We start from the raw sequence: 14,701 nt of genomic DNA on the forward strand, positions 1-14,701 counted from the left end.
TTTTTGTTTTTTGGGGTTTTTTTTACACAGACGAATACACTGACAGTACACGGACTAACGACACGCTACACACTAGACGGACTAACTAAACGCTACACTAACTAATAACGGGTGACGGGACAGGTAACGAAATGGGAACAACAGGAACTTTTTTTTTTTTTTTACACAGACGAATACACTGACAGTACACTGACTAACGACACGCTACACACTAGACGGACTAACTAAACGCTACACTAACTAATAACGGGTGACGGGACAGGTAACGAAATGGGAACAACAGGAACTTTTTTTTTTTTTTTTTTTACACCAAGGGATACACTGACTACACGCTGCGCTAGACTACACTGCTGATCGCACGCTACAGCTCACTCACTACACTTCTGATCACACACTACAGATCCCTCACTCACTACACTACACTTCTGATCACTCACTCCACTCTGCTACACTACACTGCCTGATCAATCACTCACTACACTCACTACACTACACTGCCTGATCAATCACTCACTACACTCACTACACTACACCACACTGATCACTAACACTCACTCCACTACACCACACTGATGACTAACTCCTCTCCACTACACTGATCACTAACTCCACTCCACTCCACTACACTGATCACGCACTCCCTGCCTAATCTACACAGTAATCGCTCTTTTTTATCACAAATACCACAGTAGGTGCTCTATCTACAAGCACCGGAAACACACTGCGGTGCTTGCACATGGAGCCCCTACTGTAAACAGCGCGAAGTCCGCTGCTGCGCTGTGATTGGTCAGGGAGTTTTTCCCTGACCAATCACAGCGATCGTGGGGGAGGGACCGCTCTGATTGGTCCCCAGCCCGGACGCAGCACTTGTCTGCTGACTATGTCAGCAGACATCACTGCTGTGTCGCCGCGGTGACACTTTAATGACATGACGTACCAGGTACGTCATGTTGCGGGAAGTATCCCGCTACCATGACGTACCAGGTACGTCCAGGAGCGGGAAGGGGTTAAACTATGTATGTTACGGCAATACACAAATCCACTGTCACTTCTAAAGTATTGCAGAATTGCAATTTCTCTAAATGGAAAGTAGGATACCTTCGCTCTTTTTTCAAGCAAGTTTTTCTTATGCAGTCTTGATGCTAGGAGTTCTGAGCCTTTTTTTCAAAATTCTTTCTTATTAGATTTTACAAGAATCGAGCTTACTAGAGATGAGCGAGCATACTCGATAAGGCAAACTACTCGAGCGAGTAGTGCCTTATTCGAGTACTTGCCCGCTCGTCTCTAAAGATTCGGGTGCCGGCACGGGTGACAGGTGAGTTGCGGCAGTGAGCAGGGGGGAGAGGGAGAGAGAGATCTCCCCTCCGTTCCTCCCCGCCCTCACCCGAATCTTTAGAGACGAGCGGGCAGGTACTCAAATAAGGCACTACTCGCTCGAGTAGTTTGCCTTATCGAGTATGCTCGCTCATCTCTAGAGCTTACGTCAACATGTTTTCACATGGAATATGATGCATATATTGGATCAGTGGAAATGATCCGATTTAGCAGATGATATACATATATTCATATTTCATAAGTCAAGTTAAAACTTCACTGCTTAGTTTGTACATTAGTGATGCAGGATAAGATAAGTAGAAAAAAAATGAAAAATATGTAACATTGATATAACTATCAACATGATATAGTGTATAATGTCATATAACACAGCCAGGGATTCTAATTGGAGTGAAACTCAGTAGTCTTTCTAATAGATCTAGCAGGAATTTTCTCATAGGTGTAGTGATTGGTTATTGTGTTTATTAATTCCTTGAGTCTAGGGGGAGAGCAGGATTTCCATTTTTTCGTACGATAAGTTTGACCACTACTAAGAAATAACATAGCCATTTACAATAGGACACAAGGGATGCTGGTACATTCTAGGAGTAGTAAAGTTAAATGGGGGTTAAATGTCAAGGTGATGCCTGTAGTTACTTGAATGGTCTGGAACACCTCTCTCCAGTGTGATTGCAAAAAGGGAGCATTCCCAAAAGATATGGACCTTCTGGTCCATACTTCCTCCAACATTTACTACTAACCGGGGATACTTCTTGCCAATTTGGAGGAGGGTGAAGTACCACCTGGTTAGGACCTTGCAATAGGACTGTAATAGGTTAGCTGATAGAGTAGATTTGTTGGCCAACTCAAAGGAGCTCAGCCATTGAGCTAGGGAGAAATTCATTTTTAGATCTCTCCCAATTTAGCAAAATTAATCTTTTTGTACTCCCCAGTGTGTGTCTCTCTCTCTTGTCCACTCTAGAATGGTCTAGTTAGAGACCCCCGTGTACTCAAACTATCAGATATAAGAGAAATTAGATTGGGCGGCCAAGTAAAATCCTTCACGTGATTTATGTGCAAAAAGGAGATGACCTGACAGTATGTGTAAAATTCGCTGGAGTCTAGACTATGTTTTTTCTTTATGTTTATGGACAGGCAAGATCTCATATGGAGTGGATACCTTGTTTATTCCAACTTCTGATGTTTAGGTAAGGAAATAAATACACTAGGGACTTCAGAAGCCGATCAAAGTGCTTCTTATCAGAAGCCGGCCAATGGTCTCCGTGACAGGGAGAGCTGGTTATCGACTGTCAGATGAGCCGGGCACCAGTTCTTACAGCGGAGAATGGAGAAAACCTCCGATCTCTGCTGTTTAACCCTTTACATGCCACAGTCTGAGCAACCGCAGCATGTAAAGGGCTGACAGGGGTAGGGGGCTCCCTCTGTTACCATTGGACCCCCTGCAATGTGATCAGGGGGTCTTGATGGGTCTCTGGCACCAGGAGGCTTGAATATAGCCTCCGGGTTTGCCAGCTAAATCAGGCTATGACGCTCAGACTCTGAGGGTCATAGTCTGTCTAATACCCTGCTAGCCTCAGCATAGCAGAGTATTAAGTATACAAAAGTATTATGCAAGTCCCCTCAAATGGACAAAAATTTTAAAAAAGTAAAAAAAAAAAAAAATTGTAAAAAAAATTATAAAAAAATACAAATGCCCAAACCCCACCTTTCTCCCTTTACTTTGTAAAGAATAAAAAAATTAAAACAAAATTACACATGGGTGTCCCTGCGTTTGTAATGACCCAGAGATGCAAGTTAGATTATTATTTAATCTGCAGGGTGCACAGCATTGAAAAAAAACTTTTTAAACGTGCCAAAAATAGCTAATTTAGTCTATCTCACTGATCAACAAATGGTACTAATAAAAAGTACAACTCATGTTGCAAAATAAAAACCCTTATACAGCTCCGTAGATAAAAAATTTTTCAATGATAGGGCGTCTTTGAATGCAACAATAAAAAAATTTTCATTTTTTTGTTTAAAGTGTTAAAAGGAGCGAAAAAGAAAAAAACTATTACAATTTGGTATTGGCGTAATCATACTGGCCTGTAGAATTACTTTAATGTATTATTTATACTGCTCAGAGAATACAGTGAAAATAAAAATAAAAAAAACATGCCTCAATTATAAATTGTGTTAATCTTGCCCCTAAAAAATGGAATAAAAAACAATCAAAATTTTACATGTTTCCAAAATTTACATAAATGAAGGCTGGAGTTCATCCCGCACGAAACAAGGCCTTGTGGAGCTCTGGCAATAAAAAAATAAAATGAATACGGCTCTTGGAATGTGGCGACACAAAAGCAAATCTTTAAGAAAAAAAATGTTTTAAATGTTCACAAAATAGCAAAATATTACAAAAAACTAAATAAATTTGGTATCACTGGAATTGTGTTGACTCAGAGAATAATGGTATCACATTATTTTCTGCATGCTGAATGCCATAAAAATTAAATCCAAAAAAACAAATGGCAGAATTTTTTTCCCCCAATCTCCCTAAAATGTTTTTTACTAAAGTTATGCAATACATTATATATAGTCAAAAATGAAGTCATTAAAAAATACAACTTCAACTACAACTGCAAAAAACAAGCCCTTATATGGCTGTCAATGGAAAAATGATAAAGTTATGGCTCCTTGAACGGGACTGGAAAATTAGTTGAAATTAATTGACTGGCCCATTTAAAAAAACCTGCCCTGGTGGGTCTGACAGGGTGGTAAGAAACACCACTGAAGGGGTAAGCTGCCTTTCCATATTACTGCATGTAGTCATCTGGGAATCCTCTAGCCATACCGCAGATTGATTCATAGTTGTCGCCTGACCAGAGATTAGGAACTCCTAGGGCTCCTTGCTGCCTGTACAGATATAGGATCGGTGCTGCAACCCTAGGCCTCTTATTATTCCAAATAAAGTTCAACAGTTGCCTCTAGAATTCTGTAATGTTGGACTGAGAAATTTGGGAATACATACATAAGTTTTACAAAATGCTAGTTTTGCCAAAGTTCTATTCTCCCGAACCAAAATGGTTCTGATTTCCCCAACAACTCCAATTCTCTCTGGATTGAGGTTTACAGAGGATTTAAATTAGTGGGTATAATATTCGATAATGGGTAGCATAGCTTAATGACTAGATAAGGATATCATCTACTAGAAGTAGAGTATAGGGCATGGATCACCTGAAGAAATCTACCCTTTATTCCAAATTTTTGAAGAGTGGCGAAGGCGAACCCAGAGTGGACTCTATTGAATGCCTTCTCTGCATCCAGGGCAAGGAGGAGAGAAGGCATCTGACTCGGTCCCAGAGCTCCAAGTAAGTTGAGTGTTCTTCTCATGCCGTCAGACGCTTGTCTGCTCTTGGAGAAGAACACCTGATCCTTGTGAATTACGTCAGGCAGAATTTTGGAATATACTTTTGTATCTGAATTAGGTAGTAAAATGGGTCTCTAGATAGCTACTAGGTCCGAAGGCTTGCCTGTTTTTGGTATGGTAATTATAATAACCTGGAGCATCAACTCAGGAAGAAAATCTCTGGCCATAGGTTTGATAAAGGTAGTGCTCAGGAGTGGGAATAAGCTATGTGAAAATATTTTATAATATTTGTTTCAAAAACCCGTCAGGGCCTGGAGAGTTAGTTTCTTAAGAGATTGATGGTTTTAACTACTTCCTCTAGTGAGATGGGTCTATCTATATTATGTTTTTTGTTATCTATGGTGGGGAGGGAGATTTTATTTAAAAAAATATTTATGATAGTTATATGGGTTGAGAAACAGGGGAGTCGTCCTGTAAGTTGTATAATTTTGCATAGAAAGATTTAAATTTCTCTGCTATAGCTTGAGGATGAGATATCCTAATGGTAGTCATTTGGCTTTATAGTTTATGGAATTTTAGCTTTAATGTATTTTTTTTTGTTAGGTTGGCCATAAGTTTTGAGGGTTTAACAAAGGAGTAATAGAAATTCGCGCACACATAATCTCTATTTTTAATAATTTCCTGTAGCAGAATTGTCCTCAATCTGTGTCTTAGTGCTATTAAATCTTCCTGATGGATGTTTATTTGGGGGTTTGGAATAGATTTTTCGTAAATTTGAATTTTGGCGTGCAGGTCATCTATTTGAGCTTTTTTTTTTTATGTTGAGTGCTTAATTTTATTAGTACTCCTCTGATGACTGCCTTATGGGTGTTTCATAACGGAAATGTACTTATATCTGGGTTGTTGTTTAGTTGAAAATATTCCTGTAAGACTTCATTAAGCATAACTTGATTTTTCAGTGATTTAATGAAATTTACATTATTACGCCAAATTTTTGTGTTTTCTTCAGGGGCTCCTAGTGTCATTTTTATGTATATTGGAGAATGATCAGACCATGTAGTCGTACCCGTTTCTGAAGATTTGAAACAAGGAGAGTAAAGATAAATTCCCTTGCCAATGAGCTGAGGCACCTAAAGGAGTCATATAGGGTCTCGTTGTGAAGCCAAGGCATAGTGTGGGAGATGTTCTATGTTTAGTAGTCAAATCTATTAATATATCTGGGATGACATTAGAGTCCCCACAAATAACCAGATGCCCTTTTGCATTTCCTTTACTTTTTTTAATGGTTTTATTTAGGAAAGAAATCTGGGCATTGTTCAAGGTGTAAATATTTGCTAGGGTGATAGGTTTGCTGTTTAAAGTTCCCGTGAAGAAGAGGTCAATTACTTGTTCGTTTAGTATAAAGTTTAGGTTTACTTTGAATGCTATTAGAACACCTGCATGTTTATTTTGGGCACAAGACATATATATCTGGGGGTAATAATAATAATCATCTTTATTTATATAGCGCCAACATATTCCGCAGCGCTTACAAGACAGGGGAAATAAAAACAAGTCCACAGTTACATGAAGTAATCAATTGATGGAAACAGTAGGGGTGAGGGACATGCTCCAATGAACTTACATACTGGAAATAATGGGGTGATACAGAAGGTAAAGAGTGAAGAGTGAGGGGTGCTATACACACAATGGTCATGCCATATAGTGGCTGAATCGGTATGGCTGCAGGTGTCGGTTGATTACGGCTAGCAGGAACTGCAGTTGGTAGGACAGGGAGCATGTTATCAGGTGGAGTACAGAGTGGTTTGTTTTAGGGGATACAATAGGACTCCCTGAAGAGGTGCATTTTAAGAGCACACCTGAAGTTTAATGTGTCAGTGATTGCCCGATAGCTTTTCGTAGCACATTCCAGGGGACAGATGGTGCTCTGCTCAGGTAGTTTTTATTAACAAATTTCGGACAGGCCATTACTAAGAAATGGGTCTTTTGCAGGCATAATGTCTGCTTTGGTTAAATTAACATCTTTACGGATCATTGCCCTCTTGAACGGAGAATTTAACCCTTTCACATTTATGCGATAGTATTTTAACCCACGTGGTACATGAAATTAGACCAATAAATTATAGGAATCTGATATCTGGCTGTTTGCATATAACACAATAAATATAAGAACCATAACATAAGAACCCTTCTTCAGGTGTGAGATGATGTGGGGGTAATTATCTTTGTGCAATAGGAGCTTTGTGGGGAAACCCCATCTGTATGGGATTTTAGATGTGCGAAAGGCTAATGTGCTGGTTGAAAAGGCTGAATATCCACTAAGTACTGGTGACATTAACAGTGCTGCCAATACTGACCAAATCCCCCCAAATCATATTTGTCTCCTTGTCATTTAACCCTTTCCAATCCAATTTGTATCTGGGTTTTCCTAGGGGGCTTACTCTTTTTCTACCGTTATACAGCGGTACTATATGCTGGCTAAAGCCAGTACTGCATGAGGTGACACTCTGGATAGGCTCCGACAGCACAGAAGCTGGCAATATTCAGTAAGAGAACCCCCGACAGATGTCTTCCAACATTGGAGCTCTACATCCTTAAATCATAATGTCTTTACAGGTCAGACAGTGGATTGGAAAGGGTTAATAGTTTGTTTGTTTGTTGGCCCATTTCTATGTTTTTAGCAAGGATTCTAATAAAGGTTACATTTTATTTTATTTTGGTCTATATCTTCTCAACTGCGGGGCTCTGGCCTTCTCCCTGTACTCCTCTGACTCTGTTTCAGCAGGTGGGGATTTAAAATCCCTGCCTGCTGAAATGGCTGTATCTGATTGGCTGAATTCAATGAATGGCCAAGACTGACCTGTGATTGGCTGAGTGCTGTGAGCAATCACAGGCAGCACGTAGCTGTCATTTAACCCCTTGAGTGGCACGCCCGGAAAATTTCTGGGACGAGCTCCACTGCTCATAGCAACATAGCCCGGAAGATTTCCGGGCTATGTATCACTATGGGAGCTGCAGAGCACAATGCCACAAGCTGTGACATTGTGCTCTGCCTGCACAGACCCACAGAGAACAAAGCAAGGGCTTTGAAAAACTAGCAGAAGATATTGCCGATATGTCGGCAACCTCCTGCTTTGTTTACAGGTTGCCATAGAGACCGTCGGCTTGTCAGAAGCAAGCCGATGGTCTCTGTGGCAGGGAGAGCTTGGTGTTTAGCTGTCAGAGGACAGCTAGGTACTAGCTCTTACAGCAGAGATCAGAGAAAACCTCCGATCTCTGCTGTGTTAACCCTTTACATGCGGCAGTCTATGTGACTGCTGCATGTAAAGGGCTGTAACTGCAGCATGTAAAGGGCTGTCACCATCGGACCCCCGGAATGTGATCAGGGGTCCTGATGGGTCCCTGTGGAAGTCCCCTAAAGGGACAAAAAAATAAAAAAAATTTAAAGTTAAAAAATTATTAACAAAATAAAATAAAAACTCTTGTCTCCCTTTACTTTGAAAAAAAATCAAAAATACAATGACACATGTGGTATCCATGTGTCGTAATGACCCAGAGAAGGAAGTTAATACATTATTTAACCCCTTAATGACATGGCCCCTTTTTTTCTTTTTTCCCCATTTCTTTTTTTCCTCCCCGTTTAAAAAATCACAACTTGTCCCGCAAAAAACAAGCACTTATATGGCTGTGTCAATGGAAAAATGAAAAAGTTATGGCTCTTGAGACGCAACTGCAAAATTAGTTGAAATTCAATGATTAGACCATTTTAAAAAACCTGCCCTGGTGGGCACGACAGGGTGGTAGGAAACCCGCCACTCAAGGGGTTAATGAATGGCTGAGTGCTATCTGTGACTGGCTGAGCGCTCAGCCGATCAGATACAGCCCTTTCAGCAGGCTGGCATTTTAAATCCACAGAGTCAGAGCAGTGCAGGGAGAAGATAGGCTGGATGCACCTGAGCCCCGGCAGCTCAGAAGAGGTGAGTATATATATTTTTTTATTTTTAACACATACTAGGGATGATTTTCAGGGAAGGGCTTATATAAACCCCACAAGTTTCCTACAGGGCTTGCTGGCAGCCCATTGCTTTCAATAGGAATGCAGAAGTGCCGGTCCCCTTGAAAGCAATGGGAGAACATCGCGATCCTCTGCCACAGCTGTGAGAGCTGTGGCAGGGGAATCTTTACTCCCCACCGGGATGAAGAAATCCTCTGCCACAGCTATCACATCTGTAACAGCTGTGACAGGGGATTCTTTATTCTCCATGGGTATCAGTATCCCACAGTGACAAGGGGACTCTCTGCTGGGGAATATTGACTGGCACCACAGACCTATGGTGCACGCATGTCCTATGTCTTGCAGGTACATGCGTTTGCACGCCTGTAAAACATGCACATGTGACCACACCATAAGGAACCAATTGTTCTAATAGACATGCATTTTTGTGCGCAATTGTACACACAAACACGCTTGTGTGAATTCACCCTCACATACTATGTTACTATGTAATTACAAATGGGTGGGAAGAGTTGGAAAATTGCCGCGCCTTGCCAGAAAGGCAACAAGTCACATTACACAACCAGAAGAAGTTGGCCTCTGCATATGATCACATGACAGCAGGCCGGAAGAAAATGACCACCACTAGTGATCACATGCCAAAATAGGAGTGTCGGTGAGCAGCCACAGAATCCAACAGCTAAACCTTTGATCTCCCTATGTACACAACTACAAGGCAGTCAAATGGGAGGGGTTGTTCTTCAGGGATTAGGTGTGTGTAGCAGCCCTCATTGGAGGCATTCCTGGACAAGTGCCGTAAGACAGGCCCCCTCACACCAGGTGAGTCCACCTCTGACTTTTATTTCCTAAGAGATATACTCTTTGAAGCACATACATATTTATACTTCTTGGTAGGTAAAGGAGGTGGTGGTAGTTGAGGCATGCTGTGTCATCCACTCTACGACCTGTTCTGTGTGCTGTGGGTGTTGCGTATGGGCAGAACCACTTCGAAGGAATGGCAGTGGGTTGGCCTCGCTTGCTACAGAACGTGGATCTGTTGCTTCAGTGGGAGATGCTTGAAGTGCCAACTTGGCTCGTCCTCCACCACCTCCACTGTTACGTCCCTTATTCCTTGCTTTCTTCAGGTTTCCTTATTTATAATATTTTTTTTGTTCCCTTTTTAGTGCAGGTTTATGTAACTTATCAGCTAACTTTACAGTTTGCAGAAAACCACTGCTAGCTTCATAAGGCCTGCAGTTAATTCATAGTGGCCGGACTGATGAGGTCTGTGGCTGCTGACACACACACTGTGTGTATCTGCAGTTTCCCTGTTTGTTTTTTCTTATATTAACAACTAGCTTACCCGTCGCGCGTTGCTGCGAAGACAGACATACAATACATTCGTTTTTATATATCTAGATAACAACCAATCACAGCGCAGCTTTCATGTTACCTCAGTGGTATAATATATAACAACCAATCGCAGCGCAGCATACATGATACCTCAGCTTTATAATATATAACACCCAATCACAGCACAACTTTCATGTTACCTCAGCAGTATAATATATAACAACCAATCACAGCGCAACTTTTATTCTTTCTCAGCAATATAAAAAATAGCAACAAATCACAGCGCAGCATTCATTTTACCTCAGTGGTATAATATATTTCAACCAATCACAGCACAGCTTTCATGTAACCTCAGTAGTATAAGTAGCAACCAATCACAGCACAGCTTTCATTTTACCTCAGCATTCTCAATATCCAGCAATTGTCTTGCGAAACGTTCGGCGGATGCATCATTTTCTGGTTGAACACTCATCCCGTTGCTCGTAATGCCTTTTGCTTTTGTGCTTGAGATGGAAATCAAACGATCTTTGTCTGGGGGGCATAACTGTCGACGATGCTCGCACGCGCCACCTATCAAAGGATAGTTGTACTATGCCAGTAATTTTCCCAGGAGTGTACTCAACAACTTCCCAAAGTTTCATGGCGATCGGATGAATGGTGTAGTAGCGCATAGAGGACAAACAGACATACAGACAGACAGAAACACAGACACACACGCGTACATTCAATTTTATATATATAGATTAAAGCGCTCCCAACTAAATAAGCCACAATCCCTGGGAAGCACAATATATGAGTACATAATGCCACAAAGCATAGCTTTTACCTTTGTGAGTTGTCCCGGTTTGGTGCAGAGTAATTGAATTTCCCAAACCCCACTGCTAGCTGCATAAGACTAGGAAATAATTCACAGTGGCTGATTTGGTGACTTTCAGCAATGTCAAAGGCCACAAACAAAGAACTGCAATATTTCCCATGCCAAAACGTAGTTTGTCTGTTTTGCTGCTATATACAGTGACAGCAACAGAAAGATCTCCTCTCCCAATGCACAGACCATATTTTGAATATGCATATAAATGTGTTCCAGCTTCCTTCTCTGCTCCCTCCAATAGAACCCTGTCTAAGTTCTCTGCTGGTTTAGAAGCTTTCACACCAGCAGGAATATATCATCTGTAAAATATCTGTCCCTAGCAACAGACTTTGTGTTATATAGGTATAAAAGCATGATGCAGCTTCTCTGCTCTGTGCGTAATTGTAAAATGGCTGCTGGTTACACTGTACCTATGCTATATATGGCTAGGTCATGTAATGCAGACGTCCAATGGAACTGCTACCCATATGCAAGATTGAGGACATATATGATGACAGCCCTGGCTGCCAATTGAATGCACACTGACCTCACAGTAGGCAGAAATTTAATTTTGTTGTGATTTTTGCCCAGCCGATTAAGATGAGCCACACTACTTATATCATCTATATGAGAGCACACTTAATCCCCTAGACTAGGAGTTATTCACACTCATTTGTCGTCTCAGGAAGCTAGCTATCTGTACTTGTAACTTGTTTGCCTTGTTTTTATTTTTATAATATAACTAATGAAAGTAAAGTCTGAATTTAGGGTACGTAACCAAAAGCCTTTTTTGCCCCTTGGGCATTTTTTAAGATGGGATCTGGGTAATAAACATTGTGTTTTGTATCTTGGATAATTCCTGCTGCTTTACAAAACAAAGTATTTAAAATGTGAAATCTGCAAGAGAAAAAATTGTAAATTTCACCTCCACTTTAATTTCTGTCATACACCTAAAGAGTTAACAAACTTCCTAAATGCAGTTTTGAATACTTTGAAGGGTTTAGGGTTTAAAATGGGGTAATTTACGGAGGTCGTGCTAATATATAGATCCTCAAAGCCAAATCAAAACTGAAATTAATATATTTTGCAATAGTTCTTGAAAATTTGATGAATAGTTTCGTAACATCCTGTGAAATTAAAACACACTTACACAAAACATGTCAACCAAAATTCACCACTAACATAAAGCACAATGCATCACGAAGAATCACTTGGATAAGCAAAAGTATACAAAGAAGTTACCCAATAAAATGATGCCTTAGATTTGAAGAATAGGGCTGTGTCATGAAGGTTAAGGTGGGTGAGAGGTTAAAAGGGTCAATAGGGCAATAGGGGTAATGGGACTTAAACCCAGGACCTCCTGTTCCCAGACCAGTGGCTCTCCCTGTTGAACCATCCAGGCCTTTGGACAATTTCCCCAGCATTCCCTAGCCTTATTCCTGTTCGGTCAGTTCTTGCTTCCCTATCCTGTCCCTGCCCTGCTTCCAATTAGGATTTCCAATAAAAACCCTTCCCGACCCTTACCCCAGCTACTTGCAAGATTATTGTGCTCTATTGCCTTGATCAAGCATCATCTCCTAAACCTGCTCCTCTCCTGCAAACCACGATTACCCATTGCTGACTCTTGGCTTCCTTCCTGACTACGTTACCCGCATCATCCATTGTACTGCAAACCGAGAATTCCTGTTCCTGACTCCTGACTTTCCATCTAACTACTCTCCAGACCTATGGCTGCTCCACCTGAGGCTCTACCTTAGTGCCTTAACCACCATAAGAAGAATAAACGGTCTGCTAGTTTTCAGAACCTCTCTTTAAATCTAATGTGTAGGTTTAATAACAAAGTTTTAAATGTATAGCTTTAGATTTTATTTACATACAGCAGATTTGTTTCTTATCTTTCTGGGATGCCCCATAGAATTTAATGGGATAGGAAAAGCCATGCATATTCTACATAAACAACCCCACTCAGATGCATTGGATGCATGTTTGATGCCAGAATTTTGCCATATATAAACATTCCTTTACAGCTAAATTGTTATAGTAGAATTTACCCAGCCTTTGGAGAATGGAGATAATATTTCGCTTCCTGAACCAGTGTCAGCCGTTAGAGACTTTAACATCAGAGCTTCTGCTGTTGCAGCTTCCATAGCTTTCTCTATGTGGTCTAATTCTGAAAAATATAGACAGTGACATTTATTAAAATAAACTAAATGAGTCTCAGTAATGAATTTCATCAGAGACAGATGGAGCAATCCGTATATAGTATGTCAGGTTACATAACTGAATGGCTAATAAATCAAGTAATCGAATTTAACACTAACAGAAGAATTACAGGAATAAAAGTACTTGTTTACCTTGGTTCCATCCCATACATATAAAATGAAATGTACTGACTGACTCATCACCGCAGAGCCAGAAGTGCTGGAGTTGAGGCCCATTTAGACACAACGATTATCGCTCAAAAGCAAACTTTTCTTTTAATTCAAATAATTTTTATTGGGTTTTTTCATAAATTGTACAGTTTACACATAAAAATTTGAATATATGTGCATAATCGGCATCCTGTAAATTGTTCATTATTCACGTTTGAGCACATACAAAAATAATACTATGTATAAACTATATAAAACAAATCAGATAATAAAAGAACAAAGAAACTAGTAAAACATCATTTTGACAAACAGCGCCGCCAAGGATCCCACATGGATTAGTGATCTGCAATTGCAAGCATTTCTTTGGAACTAGGAGGATTTTTTGACTTCCATTTTCTGGTAATGGATAATTTAACGGCTAATAGGCAGTAACACGTCCATTTCCTATATTTTAATGGTATTACATTCTAGCAACATTAAGGCAATCTTGGGCCTTTTGAGTATTCTGAGGCCTGTTACATTGTGTAGGATTTGAAAACTTCTTCCCAAAAGGGTTGCATTAAGGGACATTCCCAGAAGGTGGGAAAAATTGTTCCCACCTGCCCACAATCCCTCCAACACTGACTACTAGCATTAGAGAAACTCTTTGCCAACTTGAATGTAGTATAATACCATCTGGTTAATACTTTATAATGGGTTTGTAGGAGATTTGCACTTAAAGTAGCTTTATTTGCCCACTCAAAGGAAGATAACCATTGTGATATTGCTATATTTTCTCTCAAGTTCCTCTCCCAAATGAGTAGATGGATTTTGTTTGTATCCCCCATGTCTCCTGTGATAGTTCTCTGAATCGGAAGAGCTTTAGATAGAAGAGGTGGAGTTAGTTTGCTTGGAAATGTACACTCCATTAACTGAGATTTATTCAGAAAAGACTGAATTGGAGAATATGAGTAGCGATCCTTAGTGGAGAGATTAAATCTCTCTCTCTAAGGGCTTGAAATGGAACTCTCTTTTAATTTTCTACGAGATCAGAGACTAGTTTGATACCCTGTCTAACCCAACCTTTAGTGGATAGCTTAGAGATGAAGGAGGAGAGTAATTCCAGGGGCAGTTCTAGAGGTTTTCTTTCAGGCATATTTTTATATTTGTAGACACAGGTTCCAAGCTAGAAGGGATGTTAGCATGGGAGGTGACATGTCTTGTATGTCCAGGGACATAAAGAGGTTTGAGTATAGAATGTTGAGAACTGAGGCTGTAAGTAGGGAATCTAATGATTTATTCCTATTATACTGCCTTTCCATATAACTCCATGGTGGCATAATGTTGATTGGTTTACATTTATTGCTTGATAGTAGGACTACAAATTAGGTACTCCCAGTCCACCTCGTCCACGGTGAAGATATAAAATGCTCTGTGTCTCCTACCATCCCAAATGAATCTTAATTGTT

The 14,701-nt window shown here is 40.3% G+C and overlaps 1 protein-coding gene across 4 annotated transcripts in view; it reads right to left on the reverse strand.

The window, feature by feature from the left end:
* Positions 1 to 14,701, reverse strand: part of COL15A1 (collagen type XV alpha 1 chain) — a 638,286-nt gene that overhangs the window by 374,288 nt on the left and 249,297 nt on the right. For all 4 annotated transcript variants that reach the window (XM_066579143.1, XM_066579144.1, XM_066579146.1 and 1 more), the window contains exon 7: positions 12,933 to 13,051. In XM_066579143.1, the coding sequence (XP_066435240.1) occupies positions 12,933 to 13,051 (119 nt within the window). The remainder of the gene's footprint in view (positions 1 to 12,932; positions 13,052 to 14,701) is intronic.

Source organism: Eleutherodactylus coqui, chromosome 9 (assembly GCF_035609145.1).
Source record: "Eleutherodactylus coqui strain aEleCoq1 chromosome 9, aEleCoq1.hap1, whole genome shotgun sequence".
Taxonomy (NCBI): Eukaryota; Metazoa; Chordata; class Amphibia; order Anura; family Eleutherodactylidae; genus Eleutherodactylus; species Eleutherodactylus coqui.